The sequence below is a fragment of the Adiantum capillus-veneris genome, chromosome 15 (assembly GCF_014529385.1).
Source record: "Adiantum capillus-veneris isolate H3 chromosome 15, ASM1452938v2, whole genome shotgun sequence".
Taxonomy (NCBI): Eukaryota; Viridiplantae; Streptophyta; class Polypodiopsida; order Polypodiales; family Pteridaceae; genus Adiantum; species Adiantum capillus-veneris.
The window spans coordinates 38,235,792-38,263,463 of record NC_140945.1 but is presented as its reverse complement, the minus strand read 5'-3'; the positions used below and the strand labels follow the sequence as shown (position 1 = coordinate 38,263,463).

The following is a 27,672-nucleotide window of genomic DNA, read 5'->3' as shown; positions in this document are numbered from 1 at the left end:
AGGGAGTTGAACCCATAACGACATAAAACGGCACTACATACTTGGTAGTAAAATTGTTGCCGCCATCTACATCTACATTGGTTCAAAGCATGGAGGAGGAGTGCCCTGTGTGTGGGCGCCTCATTCCTGTCACAGGTCTCGAGAGGTAAGACGAACCCTGCCCTCCATTGTTAGGCACTCTTCATTACTGCTCTTTTCATGTGCCTGTCTTCCTATCTTCATGTCAGACACGTGAACTCTCATCTGGATGAAGCCGAGAGCGCAAGGGACCGTGCCCTCGCATTGGAGCTGGCCTCATCAGTCTCCCATTCGTCTTCTATTCAGGTTTGCAAATGTGTGTGTTACAACCATAGAGAGACTAATACGAGTGTCTTTGGAACAAAAATCTAACTAGGGTAGCTAAAATTTAGCAAAGATTTCAGAGGTGAATCATCAATCACTATGCCGACAATAGGTGAGCCTTTCAAATACAATATACCAGGAGAGATGGGAATGATATACAGAATGAGGATAATCCCATGAACTGTCACATGGGTCTTCTCTTCAATATGGTGTCTACCTCCTCCATAGTGAACAGATGAGAAGACCTTGCCCGCTCTCTAGCAATGATATATTCTGGATCTTCCACTGTAGCGGATGCCTGTGTTGTGATCTATATGATGATACAGTCTGGGCCATCTAAAGCCTGGCAACTATGTAGATCTCTTAATCCGAATAACATGTGTAGCAATAGTCCTGCCAATAATCTCTGTTCTGTCTATGAAAGCGGTAAATAAATCTCTTATCAGACTCTATACTGGACCTCAATCCTCTGGTGTGCTTGCCTTGAGACGTTGTATCTCTAGCAGATAAAGGCCAAGACATCTCTGGTCTGGGTGGTCCATAATTCTAGATAATGGCCCAAAACCCTCTCTGAATAGATGGTGAAATGCCCTCTCACTTTGTTGTAGACAGGGCAATTAGCCAACAGAGGCATTGCTCCAAAAGTACTTCTATATAGCTCCCCACCTCTATCTTTAGCTGGTGTGCAGATGCACCCGTCTGGCCTTTAGCACATCTCACCCTATGTGAGAGATGGGTATCCATGTATCTCAGCTGGATAATAAAATTATCCTCAGTAGTACCAAGAAGGTACTTTCTGTGGAAAGACATCTTTGTGCATTACGTGTGTACGGGTGCAATCCAAGTCCTGCGGGTATCCAATTTTGTGATATCCTGTCTAATGGGTTGGTTAATGTGAGATCTGCTCAAGGTAAGGGATGACGTTTCTAAAGAATAATGGAATGAAGGTAATTTGTCCATGGAAACACCGTATAGATCAAACCATGCATATATATGTTTTGGTAGCGTCCACATGTTATGAATAAACACTATTGATCTAGTGAATGCCTCTCCGACCATGGGTGCCGCGGAAAGCTCTGCTAGCAATCTCGTGGGGGACAGGATTCTCCCTCCCAATCAGGCCTCTCCATAGCTCTCCATAGATCATAGATGTATGACCTTGCTTGCTGATGTCATCGACACTAGGTCCCCATATATGGACACCATAAAGGATGGTAGATCATAGATCTTCGACCCTGCTTGCTGATGTCATTGACACTAGGTCCCCATATATGGACACCATAAAGGATGGTAGATGTAACCAAATTATCAAACTTTTTTTTTTGTTTTTTTGTGAGGCTTGTGAAAGTGCAGTTGTGACCACATCCCCTTTAGTTTCCCTAAAGCTGTGTAGCCTCATGTCAATTAAACATTTGCAGTCCCCCTCATGGAAAAGGTGTTACGCGTTTTGGAAAGCATCTCTTAGGTTTCCCGCCTAGATCTTGTAGGTGAGGGCTTCTTTGTGGCTGTGCCCGGCCTTGTGAGGCTTTTTAGAGTGAGCCTCTAGTAGGACATGCATGTGCAGGCTCGTCACAGTTGCATACCCTCTCTTGCACAGTGAGTTAGCATGAGCATTTTTTAGAGCATTGAACCCTTTTTGCCAAAGTACACTTTTTAACTTATTTATTAATAAGTGACTTTGGTTGGAAAAGTAAGTAGGGCAAATTGCTAAGGAAATATAAACGAAACCCAGTGGTCACTCAGTAGAAGCAGAAGAAGCAGCAGAAGGAGCTCAGGCAACTTGCAGTGCATCTTCTCAGCAAGACCGGCAAGAAACCATCATCATTTTCAGCCTTCAGTACCCAACGTCAGCGTTTTTAGATCAGACCAGTCCGCGTTTCAGATTAGACCAGCCTGCATTTTCAAATCAGACCAGCCAACGCTTTCAGATTAGACCAGTCAGCGTTTTCAGATCAAACCGGTCAACATTTTCAGATCAGACCAGTCAGCATTTTCAGTAGATCAACCAGTGTTTTTCAGTTTTGAGCCAGATCAGCTTGGCATTTTTGTATTGTAGAACCGCACCCTCATCAGTATTTCTAGATTAACCCGTCGCGATGCGACAGTAGGAGAATCCCTAGTGTTTTTAGTATCAGCCTTGACGTCATCATCATCGACACCATCGTTAGACGTCATCGTCATCGCAGTCCGGGACTTCACGACGACACCATCGTTGTTCTCGTCGCAGTACACCGTCGTCAACCTCCCGGTCTTTGGCAATAGAACCGTCGTCGACTTCACTGTCTTCGACACAATACAGTTGTCGACTTCGTCGTTGTTGACAAAGTCCTTAGTACCTCGTTCGTGACTTCATCGTCTTCGACATAGACCTCATCGTGGACCTCCCCATCTTCGACATAGAACCCGCAGTACCCGTCGTCGACATCATCTCATCGACACAGACCAGGAGGATTGTTCCCCGATCCTCTCCCATCCCCATCTACGCCACGGATTGCACCAAACCTTATGGAGGCTTTGGTTAAGTGTATGATGGAAATGATGCTACAACAAGGGGCCCAACGCGCCACCATGGACTGCGACCGTGAAGAAAGAAGGGCAGCTATGGAGCTTGAGCGTGAGCAAACACGCGAAGCTCAATGCTTAGCGGCCGAAGAAAGAAGGGAAGCTATGCAGCTCAAGCGTGAGCAAGCACGCGAGGCTCAACGCATAGGGGCCGAAGAGAAGCGAGCAGCTATAGAGTTAGAACGAGAGGCACAGAGGGACCAACGCATGTAGGAGTTGGTCCTACAGGTACTCTCCACAAAAAGCGAGCCACTCAAGGAGACTGGCGAGTCATCACGTAGCACAGGTAGATGCGATGACTCCAACAATCCAGTCACTGAGAAGTTGAAGTTTAGTAAGTATGATGGTAAGATGGATGCATATGTGATTCATTCTTGGTTGCATCAATTTAATGCTTACTTTGCGACTAACAAGAAAACAAGTAACAATAAAATTTTGACAGTTGCCATGTATGTATCAGGTGATGCCATTAATTGGTATCAAGCTTGGCAAGAGTCAGTTGGCTTGGCAAGAGTCAGTTGGCTGAGCATCTTGAGCATGCCGAGGAAGGCGTACCCCTCTCTCTCATTTGGGGCGGCTACCAAGACAAGCCCAAGGCTCGCTTTATGACACCGTAGTACCTAGATCGGTTAAAAGAAGATTGGCGTGGTCTTAAGCAAAATGGCACTCTTGTTATGTCTTTTTCTAACCGTATTTTGCAAATTGGCGTCCAATTGCGCAAATCGGATGTTGAAAGCAAGAAGGCTTTTCTTTTCGGGTTATATGAGTACATCAAATTTGATGTGCAAGTCTTTAACCCTACGGACTACAACACTGCAGTGGCGATAGCTCTCGCCCAAGAAATGAAGCACAACAAAGGCAAGCCTAAGGAGGCCAAATTGTCTTAAAGTACCTCTGAAAACCCTCAGAACCCACCGAATGGTAAGACCAATGGTAAGGATAACGATAACTCTTCTCCCCAATCTTCCTCCACACCTAGAGCATAAAACTCTCAGAATGAATCTAAGGGAAAGAATAAATCTCAAGATAAACCTAAGTTGACACTTGATGAAAAATATACTCAAGGAATCTTGGGAGGATGGTTAACTTGAGAAAAAAGAGCCTCTTATGGCAAAGAAGGAAGATGCTATCAATGTCACACTAAAGGTCATGTAAAGAAAGATTGTCCTAAGAAAGCATCCCCAAAAGCAACCACAAAATCCACATCTTTTGTCAGCACTTTGATTAATCTCGAAAGCACACCACAATTTTCCTAATGAGCACCTTGATGAGTTTCTCTTTAAACGTTATGGTCATGTGAATGGTCAACATGTTGTGGTTTTGTTCGACTCTGACAGTATACATGATGTGGTCAGCGATTCTCTTGTAAAGAGAGTTCGCCTATAAGCTATTCCAGCGGCTCCTATCGAGGGGTCTGGTTTCGCTCCCGTCATGCACTCTTTAATCACGCATGAATATCCTAGTGTGTTAGTCTCTATTCAGTAGGCATCTTTCCGTCAAAAATTTGTTGTTTCTCCTCTCTCAGGATGTGATATGATTTTTGGCATTAAATGGTTTCGTGAGCATGCTCCACTCTTTGATTGGAAAGCAAACATGCTCACTCTCTCACCGGAAGGTTCCCTCTCCCGTGGTCGTCCGCGAAGAGCGAGGCATCCGCTCTTTACCTCTCATTTCTCATGTGCTAATTGCGAGTTACGACGAGGAGCTTAAGTGGCATTAATCTATGCCACTCAAGTGACGCAAGACCTCAAGACCCCAGAATGATACTCAAGTTTGTTTCAAAAGTATGAAAATCTTTTCTTGCAAGATGATCTTCCACCTGGTCTCCCTCCCAAACGTCCGGAGGATCATCGCATTGAACTCATGGAGGGAGCATAGCCCGTCAGGAAGGCTCCTTACCGTTTGAACAAGTCTCAAGAAGCAGACTTAGAGCGGCAACTCACCGAGTTAGTGGCTAGGGGTTTCATACGCCCTAGTGTAAGTCCTTTTGCTGCTCCTATTTTGCTCGCTTGCAAGAAAGATGGGTTGGCTCGTTTGTGTAGATTACAGAGCACTCAACAAGATGACCGTGAAGAACAAGTTTCCGATGCCTCGCATTGAGTATATCCTCGATAGGCTCAATGGCGCGAAGTTTTTTAGCAAAGTCGATCTCAAAAGTGGGTACCTTCAAGTCAGGGTATTCAAGGAGACATCTACAAAACCACTTTCCGCACGGAGCGGGGGCAATGGGAGTATGTTGTTATGCCTTTTGGATTGATAGGTGTCGTGGGTACGTTCAACCGTCTCATGGTAGGTCATTTTGGAGACATGATTGACGTGTGTTTTTTTATTTTTCTAGATGACATTCTCATTTTTCCTGCCTCATGGGAACAACAGGAACGAGATGTAGAAAGGGTTTTAGCCTGTTTAGATGACTGTCAGTTGTACATTGTAACTAAGAAGTTAGCTTTTTTTTTAAAAAGTTACTTATCTGGGCTATATCATTTGTGCAGACTGTGTCAAGTTGGACCTCGCAAAGGTAGAACAAGTTCGTAATTGGGATTTGCTCAAAACTGCATATAATGTGCGTTCTTTTTTAGGTATGTGTCAAGCATATAGCTTGCATATAAAGAATTTTGCACGCATTGCCGCACCGATGACTGATGTTTTGAAAGGGGTGAGGCAACCATTGAGGCTTTTGAAGCTCTCAAGGTTGCGATGATTAAGGCTCCGTGTCTCATCTTTGCCTCTTGGGATGACCCCTTTGAGGTATGGACGGATGCGAGCAACGTTGCCATAGGAATTGTGTTGCAAACAGCATGGCTGTCCAGTTGCATTTCTCAATAGAAAGTTAAATACTACTGAAAAGAATTATTTTGTGTATGATAAAGAACTTCTCTCTGTCATTCATTCTCTCAAGCATTTGAAGCATTTTTTGTGCTAGAGAGTTTACTGTTCGTACTGATCATCAAGCCCTCAAATGGCTTCAGTCTATGTCTAATGCACATTGGAGTGACTGCCAGGCACGGTGGTCTCAGTTTTTGAGCAATTTGGAGGTTTGATCGAGTATGTTCCAGGTAAAGCTAACCCTGTTGCAGATGCATTAAGTCACAAAGGACAAATTTTGGCTCTAGAGACAAGTTCAACAGTCTCCATTCAAGGAGTCTCTTTTGACAAGCATGAAAAACAAGTATGTAGAATCGATAGAGTTACCAGGGAACGCGTTTCCCTAAGGCTTGGAACGTCGGAACAACGTTCCGGCCGGTGGCTTATGCAAGAAATGGCCCGGAACGGCGGGGCGTTCCGGTAGACTATCTGGTACTGAAACGGCTACAAACGATCATTTTTTTGGCAGGCTCCAACTGTCATAAACGGCCATAAACGGGCAGTTTTGGGGATATTTGTTTTCTGGTAGCCCTGGCACGATATCAATTGCTCCCCCTCACCCCTTCACAAATGCAACAAGTCCTCAAGCTCTACCCTCAAGCTCTCAAGATTTCTCTCTTGCTCTTAAGCTCTACCCTCAAGCTCTCAAGCTCTCTCCTTTGGGCTTGACCTCAACTTTCAAGCCTTCAAGCTCTCTCTCCCTTGGTCTCAAGAAGTGAAGCCTCTTTCTCAAGCTCTCTATCTCAAGCTATCAAGGAGAAAAGCCTCTCTCTCAAGCTCTCTCTCTCAAACCCTCAAGGATCAAGCTCTCTCTCTTTCTCGGATAATCCATGGCCTCTTCTTCTCGTACAACCCCCTCCTTCCATGCGGACAACACTCAAAAGGCGAAGGAATGGTCGTGGTGGGATGAAGTGACCTCGGAGGGCACCTTGTTGTTGGCGGAAGGTGCTCGTGCATGGGCATCCAAGCTATGCTCTTACACGTGGGGTGCTCGTGCATGGGCATGCAAGCTATGCTCTTACACGTGGAAAGGGAGACAACACAAAGTGAGGGCACACTTTCTTCGAGTGCCGGGTCATGAGGTGAGATTTTGCACCACTGTAAGCGTTGAGAAGAGGAAGGAGCTTGAGGAAAAGGATCAGAATTCAACCATAAAGCCAAGCCCGCACGCAAAGGTATCGACCCAAAGACCCCCATTTTTCCTTCTTCTCTACCCGGTGGCGGTGGATCTTCATCAGGTCCGATTCGTCGCCAAAGGACCCTTGCCACCTTTGGGACCCAAGAAGAAGGAAGAGGTGGATGCCGTCGTGGCCCGATTCTTCTATCACGACCGTATCCCATTTGTCACGGTTGCCATGGTTCAAAGAAACAAGCATGACAGTACCTTTTGAAGTTCAAAGATCGAGGAACCCACGAAGCAGTGTGGGTTGATGAAAAGCATTTTTTAGAGATTACCTTGAGTTGTTGGCATACTACAAAAGAAACCATGCAACTCGATACCAGTATCTCACATGGAAAAGGGGGGGATGTCACGTGCACATCTAACTCTATGTGCATGTGGACAAGCTATACCTACTTCTAAGGTTTAGGTAGCCTAGGAAGTGTTTTGGCACCCTTGTGAGCTTGTACGCAAGACGTGCATGTCTAGGCACTTAAGAGTAGTTGCATAACCTCTGATTGCACAACCCATGATCACTAGCATTATCATCAGTACCCAGCATGAGCATTTTCCACCGCATGAACCCTTTTTTGCAAAAGTGCATATGAACCACCTCTTGTACTTATTAGTTAATAAGCGACTTTTAGCTTTACTAAATCGTGGATCCAGACTGATGCTGCTTGACCGAGACTTAAGCATCTATATATGTGACCCATGGAGTGCCATGAAGAAGCAGAAGACACAGAGTAAGCGGATCAAGGAACATAGGCAAACAGTGCACCGTAGAACTTGGCGCCTCTGGCGTTTTCTTACAAGATGTAGCGTTTTTGCTAGCAGAGATTCAATGTTTTCAGCATCAGCCCCTTGACGTTTTTGCATCAGCAATCAGCCCTTAGCCTCGCGGCACAATACCCCTTCCCGCACCAGATCCTCGCTTGAAATCAGCCATCGCCATTAGATTCAGCCAGCGTGTTCAGAATTCAGCCTCCAGGTTTTTTGCATAGCCTCGTCGTCGTCGTCGTCGCCATTGTCACTGTCATCGTTGGCGGAACAGTTGCAGATTCAGCCTTAGACCAGCGATCAGTTTTCAGCCTGCTTCAGCCCTAGCGTTTTTCATTTTCACCCCTTAGCCTTCGTCGTCGTAGTCATGGACATTGTCGTCGTTGTCAAGTACCACAACATCTAGAAGCATTGTCACCAGCCAGTGGCAGTTCCATTTTTGTTTATTTTCTCTTTCTTTGGGGAATTTCGTTTGTTTTATCTTTTGGAAACACCCCTCTGGAAATCTAACTGCCCTGCATTGCATAGCCAGTGTGGAACTGTTCAGAGAGAGTCCAGGCTTGAGGGCTAAAGAGCACTAAGGTTGGACAAGGACTATGACTAGCCAAAGTGGGGTCATTGGCCACCCAAAGCTGAATCCTTTGCTACATAGGCTACATTTCAGTTCTGGGTGTGGCTGCAGTGTACAAAGAGGGTTAGATGACCTAGAAGAATGTAATGGCAGAAACTCCTAAATTATTTTTAGGGACTGCTATTTTTGGACGGCAAAATGTCTTCGCGTCATTACGTGCAGTTTGACATGGGATCATTTTGTTACTCTGTGGTCAAGTCAACAGAGGTTGCAAGTGAGATGTTTTTAGACCCGAGGGTCTAAAGCGGGAAAATGCACAAATGAGTGACACTTGGCACTCTGAGGCCAGTTTACTACTTAAAGAGAAGGTAAAAACGTGATTTTCAGTTGTGAGCTCGTTTTTGAGTGTTGACACAGGTGGGAGAGCTTCAATGGAGTGCTGGCTTACCCTCTATGTACAGTGAGGTGTAGGATGTCATGACCTGCACAACTCTCATTGCTCTCTCTCCCCCCTATTCTTTATGGTTATGCTCCTCTAGTGGGCTCATCAGATTGACCATGTACAGTCTTGTGGTTTGATGCTCTATTGCTGAGGCAAGAGCCTCCCTGAACAGGAATAGGAGTAGCTAACTGCTACTCCAAAGCAGGGAAACGAGAGGGTGATAACCTCTCAAGTAAACACACAAAAATCAACACTGTTTTATTGCTGATTTTGGGCTGTTTTGGGATTGTTTTGTGCTCAAAATCATGCCAGAATCAAGGGGCACGTAGTCCAAGGCATTGGGAACAGTGCAGGAATCCGTCCTAGACAGGTGCTTTTGACCTACAGGGGTTTTTGCGTTGTTATGTTGCCAAAATCAGGTCGAAAACTTGCGTTTTCAGCCCTCGCTATCTGAAAGCTTTCTGGTGAGCTGTCACAGAATTTCAGCGGGCTGGAATTCCCTGTTTTTCACTGCCGGGTGCCCAAAAGCCTGTACACGCATCCCAAGGCTCTCACGAGGCTTCCCCGGTGTTCCCTTGTAGTTTAGGTGCGAAACCCTAAACCTGCAGAAAAACACAGCAGGCTGTAATTCACTGTTTCAGATCGTTTGTAGCGGAGCGAACATGCCTACGCGTGTCCCAAGGGCTCTCGCACGCAATGGGACAGTCCCCCTGTGAATTGGACGAGTTTTCACGCGAGAAAACTCTCCAAACTCGCAATCTTTCGCGATGGAACTGTGCGTACCTGTGGGGGATTAGCAATTAGCTAATCCGGTTCCTGTTCAGAAGGCTCTTGCCTTCGCAAATGCGCATAAACCCCCAGAACTGTACATGTTCATCTGAATAGCCCATCTAGTGGGGCATTACCATATGTGCCAAAGGGGAGAGAGAGATGCACGAGAGCAAATCATCGCGCTACATGAGACAGAGGAGAAGGCAAGCTTTCCATTAAAGCTGTAGACCTACACCCACTACTCACACACACACTGTAGCTCACTTATGAGTCAAATCAGCCTCCTCTCTCAAATTGGGCGTCCCCTCTTCATGCTGGAAGTGGCAAAACTGCCTGGAGCCGCCATGTGTCCAGTTTGCCCCTTTTGAGTTAATTCTCTAGTTCCCACTGACTTATAAAGTTATAAGCGACTTTCCGAGTGGCCCAGACTTCATTGGGTGCACACAGGCTTCCATACTCATCAGAATTCAGTGCTAACTGGCCCGACTAGTCCCAGACTGACCGACCCAGACTCCCGCTGTGAGAAACCTATTCGGCCGCAGCCGTTTCACACTGGCCATGCAATGTCCACTTGCACCTTTTCAAGGGTTCCGAGGAAAACAAGTAATAATAAAAATAAATAAAAATATATAGTACTTATTTACGGAAGGCAACAAGAAAAATACACCTCCTGGTGACAGCAGGGACAATTGACAGCTGAAATTAGGTCAAAAACAGGTCCTAACCAAAAAATACAACGGTCTGAAATTTACTGTTTTGCAGCCGTATGGATGCCGGATGCATTGGGAACAATGCCCAATTGTCAGAGAACACTTTTGGGAAGTGTTGGGGCTCAAAACAAGTGAAAAACCAGAAATTCCAGCGAGCTGTAATTGCTCTTTTTGAGTTGGAATCAGAGGGTTTATGCCAGTGGAAGTGAGTTCCAGCAGGGGAATTGGTTTCGTGCAAGTTTTGGGGTTGTTATGTTGCTGAAATTTGGCCAAATCAAGTGGTATCTAGTTGGATATAGACAAAGAATCCCCTGGACTCTACTTTATAGATTTACCCTCTCAAAGTATAAAGAAATATCGAAAGGGGCGCCAATTTTGGGGCCTACAGTTTGTCGGCGTCTACTCGGGGCATTCTAGCTTCCAAGCCGTGTGTGTATTCAAGTGTTAATTCCCGTCGCAGGTTTCCTTTGCGAAGTGCTCTGTGTGTGTCTCTAAAGTAAAGAATTTCGGGTCAATTTTGGAGCCATTGTGTTGCCAAAATTTAGCCAAAACAGGTGTTGTATTGCTGGATACAGATTAGGATTCTCGGAACTCTGATTTTTGCAGGTTTGGGGTTGTTTCGATGCCCTAAATCCTTCCAGATTCAAGGGGAACCTAGCCCAAGGTGCAGGGAACAATGCAGGGGCTACAGGGAGCTGAAAACAGAGAAAAACCAGTCAATAACCACAAATTACAGAGGCTGGTTATGCTCTGTTTTGGTCAATTAAAGGTGGAATCGGGACAAGGACAGTGGTCTCCTTAGTTTCCCTACTTGCAGACTGTTTTGGGCAGGGTTCTGCGTCGTTATGTTGCCCAAATTCCTCAATACCGAAAGGGGCGCCTATTTAGGGGCCAATCTAGTGTCTGACTCGCATACAGATGCATTCTAGCATCTCTATCCCATTCCCCTCTCTTGTGTCATTATAGCACAGGTAGAATAGACGACTAATAATGGGTGAAAGCTAAATCAAGGTTTGAAGTAAAGTCTACCGCCCTTTTTGAAGTTAACAGGCGGGTTACAAGCATTGTACCAGACCTTGTGCAATTTAAAGCAAATACCTCTCTAGCAATAGAGAAGGGGTCCTTGGAGGGGGTTTTGGGACCCCATCTGGTGTCGTCTTTTATCTCTCTCTCTCTCTCTCTCTCTCTCTCTCTCTCTCTCTCTAGCACTCTCATGCACTTTGCACTCACAGTTTTTCACTTTTTTTTTTTGGTCATTGCACATTCTTCACTAAGCAAGGAAGGCTTTGCCTTTCGCTAAGTAAAAGGAACCTTGAGCACTAACCGATCACTCATCCTGAGCTTATACCATCATTCACTTCCGCTGCACATTACACTGACCAATCTCTGATGGTCTCAATCTTGGCCAGATCCATTTTGACATCCTCTGCAAAGACGATGTGTCCCAAAAAGTGAATCTCTGGTAAGAAAAACTCACTCTTCTTTCCATTCCAACGGATGTTGCCTTAGTGCCTGAAACACCTGTAAGAGGTGCTGTTGATGCTCTGTCTCATTCTTGGAGAATACGATAATGTCGAAAAAGGTGCATACAAATGACCTATACTCTCGCAAAATCCTGTCCATCATTTTGTTGAATGTTGCAAGAGCATTTGTGAGACCAAAAGGCATCACTAAATACTCGTACGAACCAAACGACATCCTGAAGACATCGTACGAACCAAAAGGCATCACTAAATACTCGACGAACCAAACGACATCCTGAAGTCGGTCTTGTAAACATCTCCAAGAGTAATCCTAATCTGATGATAGCCACTTTTCAGGTCGATTCTACTGAAACAAGTAGAACCCTGTAACCTGTTCAATATATCATTGATCCTAGGTATCGGGAATTTGTTCTTGATGGTGATTTTATTGAGAGCCCTATAGTTAATGCACATTCTCCAAGATCCATCTTTCTTTAGAACTAAAAGCCCCGGCGAACAAAACGATGAAGAACTAGGTTGAATCAATCCTTTTTCCAATAATTCTTTTACTTGGTTCATGATCTCTTCATTTTGGGCTCTGCTTACTCTGCAAGGTGGCCGGTTTGGTGGCGTACTGCTTGGAATCAAATCAATCGTTTGATCTTCAGGACGTTGAGGAGGTAACTCCCTTGGTAAGCCTTTTGAGAAGCAGCTTGAGCTTGCAAAAATTCTTGTCGTTCCTTCTCAAGGTCGGATAAATTTGACATTTTCTTGTCATTTAGTTTATTTAAGAAGATCAAGGATTTCATCATTCTAGAAATGGCCGAAGCTGATACAAGTGGGACGGACTCGCCCTTCAATTTGCTCCGGGTCGGTCTCCACAAAATCTGCTACCAGTCCAGCTTTTGTCTTTCCCTTCTTTGCTTGCTCCCGTGCCGCTCTCAAACTCTCAGGCTTGTCCTCTGGCTGTTCTTTTGGTGCCTTGTTAGGGCTCCTGGCTAAAACATGCCCATGTTCTTCACAACAGCAACATTTACCCTCAAAGTATTTGGCATGTTGCTCTATCGACAGTCGAGGATTTAAGGGTCTCTTCTTTTGTTGTTTTCCCCTCATTTTGTTACTGTGTGTATCTTGTCGGGTCCGAGATGTCACCTATCTATGGGGTACGTAAGAGTGTCCCCATGCATTGCAAACCCTTGCTTTGCATGTCCCATCAATTGTTGCATGGACTCTGACTTCTGCAGCAGACAATAATCTCGTATCTCTTTGGGGAGACAACTCAATAAAATTGCTCCATCTGCTGCTTGAACGTAATTATCTTGAAAGAAGAGTCCGGTAAGAAATTTTCGCAAAATCTCTGATAGTAAGTATCCAAGGGATCGTCATCCTCAGATGATTCCAAGCGGTGATCACATCACGTTTGTATTCTTGAGTGAGCCATGAGGAAGTAAACACTCTTTTGAACTGAAGCCACTTTGTTGGTGCCTCCCTCTGTAGAAGCAGGGTAGACCACTAGGTCTGTCCTCCGGACTTTGGAGTGCTCATAATAGCGTCCTTCGGAGTATGCAATATCAAACTGTTCAATGAAAGCAAGGATTCTGTGGGTATCCTTGAAGCGTGAAAGAGTGTCAAACTTTATTGCTTGCCCACTCTCCTTAAAATCTTTGGGGTTATTCTTCTTATCCTCGAGAAAATCATATTGGTTGGTTGTGTAAAATTGCTTCCTTTTTGGAAACATCGGCTCATCAGACTTTGAACCCTGAAAGTGCTTTCTGGATCTTCTATGGGATCGACTCTTCTATGCCTTCTTCTTGCCTTTGCTGTGCCTCTTCCAGCTCTTTCTTCCCTCGTCACTGGACTCGAAGGTCGAAGAATTGTCACAGCTATCAGAAGAAGATGAGGAGGAACTAGAATCATCTTCCAATCTAATTCGTTTCTTAGCCTTCTTGGCGTTTTTAAAAGTAGATTTTCGAGCCAAGTAGCTTGGATGTTCTGCTGCTCGACTCTGCTTTCCGGCCCACTTCTTGGTCTTCATGATTCTGCTAACTCGTCGTTCTACTGCTTCTTCAAACTCATCCTCTGAATACACCTCCTAGGCAGGAGACCTAGGTGTAGTTGACTTCTTTGCCAAGTTCAGAGGTGATTTGGTGATGGAACGCCATCTGGAATGCATCTCGTCAAGCGGGTACTTGGCCAAAATTTCGTTTATTGTGGATCTTTGGAGTACCGAAGCATCTGCTGGGCACAAGTGTCAACCTGCTGCTGACGCTACATCTCCATCCTATCCTACTCAGTAGGAGGAGATGGCCCGTACTGCTTTGAATCTTCAGAAGATGGACGATGTCCATTGGAGTCTTCATTGTTCTCGCCTGAGCCGGATTGGTCGGGCATCACAGTTCCCTCGTGGCAAGATTCGTCGATTGAATCCATGAGTGTTGTGAGTAAAGGGATCGGATCCTTCATAGAAGAAGAATCGACTGAGCTCTAATACCATTGTCATAGACTTGGACACTCCAAGTCAAGAATCTACCACAACACATGCGAGAGAACTGAAAGAATTGAACAAAATTGGGAGAGAGACGACATGGCATGGTGAAGTTCCGCACCCAGAGAGATTGGCCCCAAAGATTGGTGCCCCTTTCGGTATTTCTTTATTATTAATGCTTCACAAAGTACAATGTCCGAGGGTCCTTGTCTTAGCAGTGCTCGCAAGCTAATTTGCCTGAAATTGAGGCCTTGGCAGTTTATTTATAGGCCCTGGGCCTTCCAAAAGCAGTGTAGATGAAGAGCTTAAAGTCTAATAGCATCTTGTCCCAATTCGTAGCGCCAAAAGCTGTTAGCACAAATCGCGGAAATCCGTACAGGTGCCATGTCAGCAGCCAACGCAATTTGCGGGATGTCCATACAGCGCTGCCACGTCAACAGCTCCACGCAAATTAGGGGTTCTTGCTTTATTTTAATGTTCTTGTGTCCTTGGGCCCCATCAGACATGACCCTATAAGTTGGAACAACTTATAAAACTGGACTTGTCATTTTTGGCCTCTCGGATTGGTTCTGCAAGTTGTCACAACTTCTTCTGTATCTTTCAACGGGGCTCTGACTCTTCCTGTCCGGAGTGTGTCCTTTAGGTCATACCACGTCATCACTTTGTGACACAAGAAGCTTGATAACTACCAGCTGCCTTGATTGGCGTGCCCACTGTGAGTATGACCGGAATCTGCCATTGTTAGCACACCGCGATTCTCTTCAGACTACTACACCTCTTGGTTCATAGCTGCTTGCTCTTGGACAGCTCCGACCTTTACCACGTGACAAGGGGAATGGAGCTAGTTAGGTATGTGGATCGTGTTTTTATTCTTGGAGCATATTGCAGCTTTCTTTAGAGTTTGGGCTCCATTCATCCCTCTAGTTTTAGCGCTTTTACTTTATTTTTGTACCTGTCGTCCTTTTCTCGGGCTATCCAAAGGGCAGAGATTGAAACTGGCCTCTTGAGATGTTAATATATCTTACACGTTTCTTCCTTTCTTCTTTCTCTCTCCCTGTGTGTTTGTATCATCTCTCCTTCTTTAGATGCAATTAACACTTCAAAAAGTGTTTGTGTTGCGACTTTAACAAATGTTTAACAAAGGTTTAAATTTGGTGTAAATCTGAAGCTAGGGTGTTTTTTGATTCAAAGGACAAAGGGTCTTGGAACAGCTCAACAGTTGCGTGCTCAAGTTGTGATGAGCTGGTTGCTGTAAAAGAATGGGAGAGCCATAGCTTAATGCATGAGGTATGGTTAATAATTTTTGAAAGCTCGTTTTGACTGCTTCATGGTTTAAATATGCGTACAAATTATTTTGACTTAAATGTATACCATGTCTACTTGTTGGCCTGTGTGTGTCGTTCACTATTGTGCATTGATAACGTTCATGGAAAAGGTGTAGTGTTTACTTCATACCGTACATGAACATTATGAATTCTTGTCTATGATGAGTTTAGCTGATGGTTATAGAGACTCGTAGTTCAAAAAATTGCAGTTTCTCTTAAGGTGCCTGGATATACTCTAGGATGCATCTAGGTATATGCAATAAATCTTCCACTCATTAACACTCTGTTTGAGCTATCTGTAGTCAGATTTCCAGATTCAAAAAGGAAGTAGGATTACTTAGAACCTTGTAACCCTTTCCTTATTTCAAAGGAGAGCTATTATTGCTTTGGAGTTTATGATCAAGAGGAATGGCGTGGGAGCACTTTCTAATGTGTATGGTCACATGAGGAAGGATATTCTTAGATTCCCTGCCTCTCCCCTTGATATTCTTCAATGGGTGTATGCTTGCCATGGTGTCTGCCACAGTTTCTCTAGAAGCTTCAAAAAAAGGCAGAAAGGCTATTCTTTTGGAACAAGCTCGACTTTATATTTACCTAGGTTTTGTTGTCTGGCTTGATGTGTTTCAACTTTTAGAGCACTGGATTAAGTTTGGAGTACTAGAAGAGGTTCACATCTCATGCAAGGGAGCAGGATTCTTGCTGTGACTAGGAGCTATTTGCTATTGTCTGGTTCTCAGAGTGCTTGAAGACCCCCAGCTGTTTTCCTTGATGCTGTCCATCTTTGCATCATGACTTTTTGTGACAAAGTAAGGTTTATTCTCTTTTCCTTATTAAAGTTTGTATTTTTGGGGCTCCTTTTTGGAGCCAGATCCAGGCTGGTCAGTTGAATAACTACATACAACAGGAGATTGAGTTTAACTGTGAGGAAGGCGAGGCTCCTATAAAAAAACTCAGGTTAGAAAATTGGGCCAGTACTTCCAGGCGTGATTCAAGTTATGATGGTGGCAGAGATATCGAGTCTCTCACTTCAAGTCAGAAAAGAGGCAGCTATATTCATGTTGAAGAAGGAATTATGAATTTAATAAGGGATTGCTTATACTCAGAAAGACAAGGCCCATCTTGTACAGTAATTTCAGCTCATGTTGATCATTTCGAAACCTGTAAGTCTGAAGATATTGGGTGGGGTTGCGGATGGCGTAACATTCAAATGCTGAGCTCTCATTTACTCACATACCGGTGGGCAAAAAAAGCACTTTTTGGGGGTTCAGGTTTTGTTCCGGACATTCCTTCTCTTCAAGAATGGCTTGAATTTGCTTGGGCATGTGGTTTTGACGAACCTGGTGCTGAATTTTTTCAATTTCGGATTCATGGTTCTAAAGAATGGATTGGGACTTCAGAATGTGCCACCTTATTCAGATCATTTGGTCTACGCGCTCGAATTGTTGATTTCAGTGCTGCCGGTGGAAATTTGAGAAAGAAAGGTCAGGTCACAATTGATAGATGGTTTCAGCAACAGATTTCCAGGCCCGACAACGCACAGAGGGAAATGTTGGATGAACTGCCTGTGAATAAAGAGATTCATCAGAATGTAGAGGGTGATGGATGTGGTGTTTATCCCATCACAGGTGTACGGTTCAAAAGCAAGAAGAGAGAAAATTATGATTTGTGTTCTTCATGTATAGTTAGTGATGCAAAAGCAGATGATTGTGAGAGAGTTGTTTCCAGCAAAGGTACAATTGCAAAACAAGAGGTTGCTAGGGATGAAGATGTAACTCATGACTCTCTTGTCAAGTGGGTTTGGAATTACTTTACTGATGGAATCAAAGACACCACTTCAAAGACATATTTGGACCTCTTTCAAGGTCATGTTGCTGCAAGTTGCCGCTCGTAAGTTTTTAAAATTGTTTTGAGTTTTCTGGTCCATCTACTGTCTAATCTTTTTGAGAAAATGCCTGCTTTCAAACCATGAATATGCAGACCGTTATACTTTCAACATCAAGGCCATTCCAGAACTATAGTGGGAGTTCAGCGTCGGAAGAAGAATGCTGCATCCAAGGAGGAGGTTTTTTTACTTGTGTTAGATCCTTCCAATGTAAGTCTGAAAGCCTTATTTGAGTAACCATTATTGTCTCACAATAATTTTTAGTTAGCTATTTTTCTGCCACACACACCAGTATTTGCACAAGCTGCAACTTGAATGCCTGAAGTTGAAACATGACCTATGGTCTTCAATCCCAAACCATCGTTTGGTAGCTGTCTGTCTGCAGTTTATCTGGATCATTATTTTTGTTTTTTTGTCTATCTGTAACCATGTTGTTGTCTTGATGCTTAAGCTTTTCAGCCGATTCCAGACTGACCTTGAGTTTGAGCAATGAATATAGCTAGAAAAAATGTTGAGAGATTATCGGCGACCAATTTTCATGCAAGAGTGTCAATTAGTCATCAAATAGATGATGCGATTGTATCACATGTCCACCATCCCAGATCAATATTTAAAGTGAACTCAAATTCAACCCAGTATGAGGTTGAATTGGGCAAGTGATGCTCAATACAGATTCATTGTTGCCCAAAAAAACTCCCAAGTGAACCAAAACTAAACTACCTGTGAAGGCCACCCAACGCTTTTGCTTTATCATTACAAATACTCACATACATATCAAGAAGTGCGCTTATAGCTAGGAGGTGGTGGGTTCAAGTCTGAGGGGTGTTGGCGATCCATCAACGACTCATGCCTTCCTGATGAATGTGGGCCATTGTGACCTACACATTGACTCTGTTATCCACATAGATACTTTCAGAGCCAAATAGCGTCTAGACTCTATAGAGCCATTTGTATTGGCATTTTTTGGAGCTTTTTCACAGGTGCTACATGTCAAGATGAGTCCATGAATTAGGTTTTTTTTTTAAAAATCTGTATCCTGTTTGCATACTTGGCTTGTACGAGTGTTTGGCGGTTGTTATTGCATGTCGATGGGCATCCGGAAACACTAGGATGTAGCCTAGGTTAGGGCAAAGTTGTGGGCTAGATCCTGCATCAAACGGATCACTAGGTTGGGAAAAATGAGTTGCAACACCCTCGAAACTATGTGTGCACAGTGCACAAGTTATAAGATTGCAAAAGCAGGTCAAACTGATCTGCAAAACTCTTGGTCAAACTATAAAAGAAGCGCTTAGGCTCCATTTTAGTACATGCATCATCTAGGGGCTTTTAGCATTTTTAGCCTCGCCTCTTCTTTAGGCATTTTGTTGGATCACAACCTGCTCCATCAGTCCCTCATCTGCTTTGTTTTTGGCAGTTGATTCCCCTCACATCGCCAAATAGCTGATTCTTGCTATATTGTGGGGTCTCTTTACTCTCTACCGGCACAGGCATGACATCCTACACACTGAGATATGGTACCGGATAGAGCTAGCTAGTCTTGTGCATAGCATGGTTATAAATACCTGCGCATATAGCTTCACTCTTCCAACCCCTTCATCCCCAGTACACAATGTATACATCACTCATGTACACCCCACTTCAGTCTACTTTATATTTTGTAGCATGTTTATTTTCAGCACCTTTTTGTTTTTTTTGGTGGATATCCAGAATCTAGAGGACACACACATGTACATTGTTCTATCTCATAGGGTGACTTCGGCCTCTAGAAGACGTTAATAAAGCTCTGTGTGTGTGTGTGTGTGTGTGTGTACTGATGTATCGACTTCTTGTTGTGGGTTTCCCCTCTTTGGAGGTTTCCCACTTGTACATTAATCAAATGCACTCACTAAAAAAAAGTGTGTGTGTGTGTGGAGACAAGAAACTTGATCAGAGCATAGAGGACGGGGCTCAGGGAGAGTGGCAGTCTTATTCAGGGAGGAGTTGCAACCATTGATACATATAGCCCGTAGGGATGAGCAGGCTAGGACCTAGGTACATATGGGTAAGATTGAGGGGAGAGACATGCAGATACCTCTACATTGCTATTTGCTACTTTCCTCCGAGTATGTCAGTATATGCACCACCTAGAGGACAGTCACCCTTTTCTATTTTGGATGATGACATATGGAGTTCTCTAGGGATGGTGACATTATCATCCTGGGGGACTTCAATGCTAGGATTGCCCATCACCAGATAGTATTTTATGATACTTCAGAGGAGATGTTGAGGGAGCTGGATGTTGTAGAGATGGGCCTATCTAGAATATCACAAGATGTGGAGCATACCGAGTATGGACGGCACTTGATAGACATGGGGACTGCACATGGATTGGCCATTTTGAATGGCCTACAGAGATATCCTGATGCGGGAGGTTTTACATGCTTTCCACACAAACATGGAGCCAGCACAGTGGATTATGTCATGGCACAGCCGAGATTTATCTCTAGTATCAAGGACCTCTAGTAGATCATGCCCTTGTGTCGATGACCCAATTTAGTGTAGCACACATACCACGGATAGCAACCCCTACTCGCTACACCTTTACACGGGAGACGGACTTTGTCTACATAGATGGGATCTACAGACACCTGTGCACTGAGGAGCCAGGGCGACCTCTAGAGGAGCTTACTACTATATTGACACAAACATTGCATGATGCGGTAGCAAAGGCATACCCACACACCCAGCCTTAGCGGAGACGACCTTGTGGGAGCATGCCCCAAAACGGCTGGTATGATGAGGAGTGTTGCAAGACTAGAGACAGGCTTCAGAGGGAGGTGCTTTTGGGGGACACCACTCATAAAAAGTCACAGATTGCCTTCTGACGCCTAGTGCGGCGAAGAAGAGGGTATTTTTGGCTCGACTAGAGCAGGATCTATATCAACTATTCTTGAGTCAAGACTCAGGTGAGGCATGGCGAGCACTCCTCCCCTCCTGCCATTACTTCTACAGAGGCTTGGGGCCAGTATGCATCAACTCTGTACACGGTTCTTGGACAACCGCCTCTTCCCGACCCCCCCAAGCCATGCCCACACACATGTGCTTTTTTCACCGCTGAGATGGTGAAGAAGGCCATTGATAGGCTGAGGACTAGGAGAGCATATGATCATGATGGCTTAGTGGCTGAACATTTTATACATGCCAAGGATCTTCTCGCAGAGATTCTAGTAGTGATGTTCAATCGTGCCATGTGTGAGGGTTTGCCTGATACTTGGAGTTTATCTCCTATTGTACCTATCTTCAAGTTAGGAGACCCTATGGAGCTTGGGAATTATTGCACTATCATGATTGGACACACATTGTCACGGTTGTACGCATCCTTTCTTGAGCAGCAGCTGAGTAGATGGGCAGAGAGGGAGGGTATAGCGCAGCCGGGCAAGCAAGGTTCAGGAGAGGTTTTTCTACTCTTGACCACATTCTGACACTCAGAGCCATTATTGAGGAGGGCAGATCACATGGGAAACGGACCTTTTGTAGCTTTATGGACTTCCGCAAAGCATTTGATACGGTGCCCAGAGCTAGATTGATGTGCAGACTACAGGCGATGGGAGTACCCACAGAGCTGATTTGGGGGATTATGGCATTATATAGGTTAGTAGTGGGGCATGTACGCACTCAGAGGGGTTATCTACATTAGTTCACTATCGAGGTGAAGCAGGGCTGCCCGCTCTCTCCTACTCTATTTGGTATGTACGTGGATGAGGTTTCTGACTATATTGAGAAAGAGGGTGATAGAGGTGCACAGTTGGCAAGGACATGGATTCCACTATTGTTATATGCTGATGATATTGTGTTGATCTTCGACTCTTCGGAGAGGATGCAACGTCACTTGGATGCTTTGCTCACGACAATGGTATGTCTGTCAACCTTGGTAAAACCAAGGTTATGGTGTTTAACTGTTAACACCACCCCACAATGGACCATGAGATCAATACCCACATTCACATACGGCCATGAGACAGTGGAGTATACAAATGCTTACACCTACCTTGGGGTGGTCTTTAGTGGACCAGCATTTTCATTGAGGAGAGCAGCAAACACTAGACTGACTAGAGCACATGCAGCATTGGGTGGATTGGAGAGGATGTGTTCGCATATTTAGTTTCAGGAGCCTCGGACGAAGCTCTGGCCTTTTGACACTTTGGTGGCTTCCGCATTGCTCTATAGAGTTCAGAAATGGGAGCCTTCATTGGACCTTCACGGGAGGTCGGGTCGCACTGATGGATGGGGAGACATGGAGAAGCCTCTAGTCTCTATGATGTCGCGGCTTATTAGAGCCAAGGCTCCAGTACCACAGGACATTATTCGAGCATAGCTAGCTGCCCCCCCACTAGTGGTTGAGGCGCTTACTAGATCAGTCTCCTTTTTACACCGCTTGTGGATACACCCGGCTCAAGAGTTGGTCACGAAGATGGATTTCTATAAAGAGCATCTTCTCAGCTTACTAAGGATGGTTTTGTGACGAGGCCCAGATACATGGACACCCACTTATCTCATGGGATACAATGTGCTATTGGCCAGATTATCTACGCACATCTTCACACCAACTTCGGATCAAGACTGGTAGATACAGCGGTGTACCATCAGAGGCCAGGACATGTCCCCTATGTCAGATGGAGCCTGAGATAGAGTTGCACTACACATGCCACTGCCCAGTTTACTATGAGATAAGAGGCCACTTTCACTGCTTGTTCAGAGAGGGCTTTGGACCACTCTCTAGAGTCATGGGGTATGAGGACTAGAGATGTCTGGGTCTGTTTTTGCTCAAGCTGCACAAACACAGAGAGCCTGATGAGAGGAGAGGCTAGCCAGTCTCAAAGATGGATCACAGACTTCTTTAGAGTGGACACTGGGCAGCCAGAGGTGCAACTACCACAACAGCGCTCAGAATCTCCTCACACAAGAGGCACGTTGATCGATCGAGCGACCGAGCTAGGGAGATCTAGATGCCCACAACTACGAAGGACGACACAACATCGACGGAGGCTACATCAGAGGATTCGGATCACTTTGGCTCGACATGCACGAGGCCGGTCAGACTATTGACCATGTAGGAGATTGATGAGATCCGCCAACGACTGATGATGGATCTCCTATGATTTAGCTCTTTCATTGTGTTGTATTAGCCCCCAGTCACTACTTTCACACACCCCCCCAACCCCCCCCCCCCCCCCCCCCCCCCAACTCATATCCTATAGAGTTCCAACTAGCTGCTTAGTTCACATCTAGCAGTTGAGATTTTAGTTTTTCACTTTACTTCATTTAATTTTTGTACCTAGACATTGAATTAGATCCACCAAGATTGTATCAGTTTGGTTTCATAGGTCATTTTGGCCTTTTGAAGCCGTTTAATATAACATTTCATTTCATTCTCTCTCTCTCTCTCTCTCTCTCTCTCTCTCTCTGTCATTTTGTCACCTTGTTACTCTGACTTTGTATCAGATCCACCACATTGTAACTTTCTGGTCTCATAGGTCACTTTGGCCTTTTGAAGACGTTAATATAACATTTCATTTCATTTTCATTTCTCTCTCCCCAATACCGCATGATGTTGTTCAAGCCGAGTTTGCGGGCACCACTCATGTTGGTGAAGGGCCTATTTCAAACCATATGCCTTCTAGATAGATCCAGAGAGGTGTTACATGAGCGCCTGTCACATGACCGCTTATCATATAGAGCTTTCAAGGCTTAGAAAGAGTCGGCTGGGGCAGGAAATAGAGGGTTTGGGTATGCCCAGGTCACACAACGCTTCGCACATCAGGGACTAGAGACGGACTGCCGCCTCCCCCCATTCCAGTATGATAGAGATGCACCACACATCCACCTCTCACATGGTGAGAGGAACAGAGTTTTGGAACAGGACCTCTGGCAACTATAAGTACGAGAGACATGGGTATCATCCAAGCAGCCCCTTCCTCCGAAGATGCTATACTATAGAGAGCGCCTCATGCACATTTTGGAGGATGGATTCGTAGAGAGATCCAGATACATGGAGGGGGTTCTTACCACATGGCTGTAGAGCGGTGATTGGTCAGCTCAGGGTTTTGTCACATCGCCTGGAGATAGAGACTGGCAGAGCAGCTCAGATCTGTAGTGACAAGAGGATATGAAGACTATGGAGAGAGGAGGAAAATAGTGAGCAGCGGGGGTAGGTGGAGGATGAGGAGCACTATAAATGTGGCCAAGTCCTACTCTGCCATGAGAGAGAGATACCCTACCTTGTTGAGAGAGCAACGCTTTCTATGCCGGATCTTAGAATCAACAAACCAGCATGTGATAGGTGTCAAAGGTGGCAGCGGAAGATGCAATGAAGACAAGAACTGGCTCGAGATCCGGTGGAAACTTCGACTCCGATCTAGAACACCTACAATGCCACACACATGAACGAGGCACACCTGTGGAGAAGAGAGATCACTGAGGTAGAGAGAGACAAGACATCTGAGAATGAGAGAGAGAAGAAGAAGAAGAAGAAGAAGAAGAAGAAGAAGAGGATTTTAACGTTGTAGGAAACTATCCCAAGAGACCTCAAAGATCTATCCGACGAGAGTTGAGCTCAAGACTTGTTATTCAAGAGGGAAATGGCATAACCAATCTACCACACTTGGGTGATAGAAAGATTATACCATTTTCCTCTTTTTATTAACACACACACACACCCACACACACACACACACCCACGAGAAGACAAGGATTTTAACGTCGTAGGAAACTATCCCAAGAGACCTCAAAGATCTATCCGACGAGAGTTGAACTCAAGACTTGTTATTCAAGAGGGAAAAGGCATAACCAATCTACCACACTTGGGTGATAGAAAGGTTATACCGTTTTCCACTTTTTATTAACACACTCACGCGCCCACACACACACACATACCCATGAGAAGAAGAGAGAGAGATCTGGGAAAGGCTCTCCATTGTGATAACAAGCTGCTCATACAAGTGACCCAAGGGTGGTCCGGACATGCCCTATGGATAGACCCGAGGTACACACAACTGCGACTGCTATTGACACTACCAACTGCTCCTGCACATGCGACCACAGGCTTGACCGTCACACTAGCCAGCACCCCAAGAAGCTTTGGGAACAAAGCAATGTACAACTCCTGGTGGCTGGAAGGCAAATCTGAATGGAGGGAGAGAGACGACCATCAAAGCATGGCTGCCTGCCTAGGAGATCTGGGATCTCTCCTCTCCAAGCCCTCCTCAAGCTGCCCTGAGCAAAAACGCTAGGGAAAGAATCAACTGCTGACCACGAGTAGGCATGGAATACGTTGCTGATGATGGAGATCTGCAACACCTCGTAGGCTGCCCAAAAACGCAAGAGAGGCAGATGCCAAACACGCTAGCATGGCTGCTCTCACTACCGCCCGATGGCCTCCTCTGCATGCCCTCAAGGGCACCCCTGAGAGGGCGCCTCCCAATGGGGCTGGTCTGGATTACCTGAGGGAAACCCCCCCTGCTCACCTTTATACACCATCAGAGATGCTACCCGACCTAGACTCCCAGCCCTCACAACTGTAGACATGGGGCAAAAATAGGGAAAATTAGGGGAATGGACAGGTGCGCAACATAGTGCACTGGGGACAAATACCTAGGGCGTCAGGATGCTGCATGGCCATGGAACCAAGCCAAAACCCAAGGCTAAACATGGCTAAACATATCCCGACAAGAGAAAACAACCTCACACTGGCCAGGCACAGCCACAAAACAGCCCTCATTGCCTAACACTTGTCTGTGGGAGAAATTGGGACCGACTGATCTAAAGAGATACAAGAACTCTAACACCCCCTCTCAGCTCTTGGTAAGGAAGACGGACCAGGAAGCTGGAGTGAGCAATCTGCAACTGGATAGAGAGGGTTTCGTGGACAAGGATATCTGCTACAAAACTCCGAGGTCGAACAATACAAGGCGCCGTAGTATCATCCAACCACTACCCCCGAAATATGTCCAGGAAGTAAAATGCTGTTTGCTGAAAATAAATCAGCTCTATCAAGAATCTCCTCAACCCAATCGACTCACAAGTCGCACAACCAACCAATGCGAAAGATACTGTTGCTGACCACTCCAAGAGAATGCATCAAAAGTGAGGGTAAAGGCATAAACTATTGACTGGTATTCGGATCATTTCCAAACTCTAAAGTACTCCATCTTCGAGGAAAGAGTTGGAAATGTGCACCTCCGGTCATATACCACATGCCATAATCTCCAAGCTGCTACGGGAAGTCCCAAGAATGGGACATCCAAGACTATTGAACTACAAAGTGTATCTGAAGTAACTTCATCGGAATTGAGAGTGAAACTGCTATTGACCTTCAACTGTCTAGAACACCACCCAAGAGAATATCACCCCACTCTCAAAGTGAATCGGGAATAAACATCCAACACGAAGGAACACACGTCAGTACTGAGACTGTAGCTAACGCGGCAAGATCGAGAGACCCTGCACCCAAGCTCTGCAACAGAAGAACAAGGTGCTAGAGAAAGCCACCAAATAGAGTGTCAATCTTGTCCGGTGCACATGGAACCACTAAACCTGTAAGAAAGTAATCCCGAAAACTAACTCCCAAGCTAGCTCCACATCCCCCTCTAAAGGGAGAACTCCCGAACCATGGATAATTGTCATAACCCTTCAACAGTCTCTACATTTGTAATTGGATCACCTAAGGTAGGTGAATCCGAAAGAAAATATACATGTGGAACCTAGAACCATATCTGGGAGAACCAAGAAGACCATCTCCCAATTAAAGAATGCCATGGCTAATTGTAACTGGTTCCTAGTCCGAGAAGGACCACTATCCACCTGTACCAAATAACATGTTCGTCTAAGGGTAAGGAAAGAGTGTTCTGAATGGTAGTCTCCAAGGATCAATCTGGAAGACGAGGCATAGGAACTATTTCTCGGATGCATCGGGAAGAGCAACCATCACACCGCAAATCCGAAAGACAAAGCAACCACTGAAATGGCTAAAGAAGAACGTCCGCCCCTCTTAAAGAGAAGTATCCTCAAAAGTACGCTCTGAGGTAACACCTGTCTCAACCCCACGTCGGAACAGAGCAAACACCGTCACTGAAAGCTCCAGAGCTAGAGCTGAGTACTTCCACTAAGATAGGAAGCCCCCCGCCTGCTCAATTATGGGAAATGAGAACGAGTATCACCAGAAAGAAATCTGAGATACCTGGAGTAAAGCTGCTTCCTCTGTAATTGAATAGCAAGGCCCGAATCTCATGGAACTCGAGACTCAAAGAGAATCACACCATCAGTAAACTCGGATGGCTAAGTATATTCCATCCCCTTGGCAAAAAGGCCTTCCAGTTGAAAAGTAAGCCTGATGATAGTGTTGATTGCTATAAGGCCACATATTAAACCATTTGAACTTGCCTAAGGCTCTTGTAGCTGCTCATGCTGGTTACTTTTAATGGTTTAGATCACTCGCACTTTAATTTTCATTGTACATGATGTACGAACATTGGAATAGTACAAATTGTAATGGACTAAGATTGGATGGCTCCAACTCTACACGATCGTGCGTGTTGACCACTGTTTGACAACGGACTGTTCGAAGATGCCAAATGGGCAGGAGTGTTTGGATAGACAGAGCTGAAGCTGGAAAGAGTAATTAAAAAGTGTTTTAATTTTTGTGAGATAGCTTACCAAAAGCTTCTTGAAGGCTATGGCCTCGTAGAAGTTTTGCAATGCTTGCAATTTCTGTCCATTGTGCCTCTTGGGAGTGTGTTTGCTTTCAGTACAGATCAAGCTACGTTCATTGAATAAACTGGTTCTCCTTGGCGCTGTGATTAACCTCTGTTTTTATGTCTGATTATGAGCTCCTAATGGGGATTTCCTCACGTATGGTGCTTTGCACAGGTTTTACTGCAAACATCTTCTGATTATTTTGTCTTTGCAGAAAACGGGAGAGCTTTTACATGCACTGAGATCTAGAAAGAATTGGCAGAGGATGATCAAGCGCGGTGTGCACACCTTAAAGAAGCGGTCATATCAGGTTATCGTCTTGCGTAGTACCTCTGTTACATCCACATTGACGAGGATTTACCGCATCGTTCCCAAATTAAAGAAGATCTTGAGTATTTGCAATTATGTATTGTTGGGTATTTGATCTTAATGTTTTGCTAACAGGTTTGTTATGTGGAACCGGGAGTTGCTGAAGGGGAGGAGCTGAAGCAGCTGAAGATCTTAAGTAGCGAGCAAATTTTTGACTAGATAATTAGCTGCCTATTATGTTTCTCATTTCTCTTGACATCCGAGACGTCATGTCAGA

At 45.0% G+C, this 27,672-nt stretch overlaps 1 protein-coding gene across 4 annotated transcripts; it reads left to right on the top strand.

Annotated features, from left to right (window-relative positions):
- Positions 1-27,668, top strand: LOC147440540 (Peptidase C78, ubiquitin fold modifier-specific peptidase 1/ 2). 4 transcript variants are annotated; one of them, XM_086530257.1, is made up of 7 exons: positions 1-145; positions 228-324; positions 15,342-15,437; positions 16,344-17,362; positions 17,453-17,567; positions 27,301-27,396; positions 27,531-27,668. In XM_086530257.1, exons 1-7 carry the CDS (start codon positions 90-92, stop codon positions 27,612-27,614), a joined length of 1,563 nt encoding a protein of 520 aa, XP_086386383.1. In that variant the 5' UTR covers positions 1-89; the 3' UTR covers positions 27,615-27,668. The 4 variants fall into 4 exon arrangements, with proteins under 4 accessions (XP_086386383.1, XP_086386384.1, XP_086386385.1 ...); XM_086530258.1 differs by having other exon boundaries at positions 15,323-15,437; XM_086530259.1 differs by having other exon boundaries at positions 228-334.
- Positions 27,669-27,672: the final 4 nt, after the last annotated feature.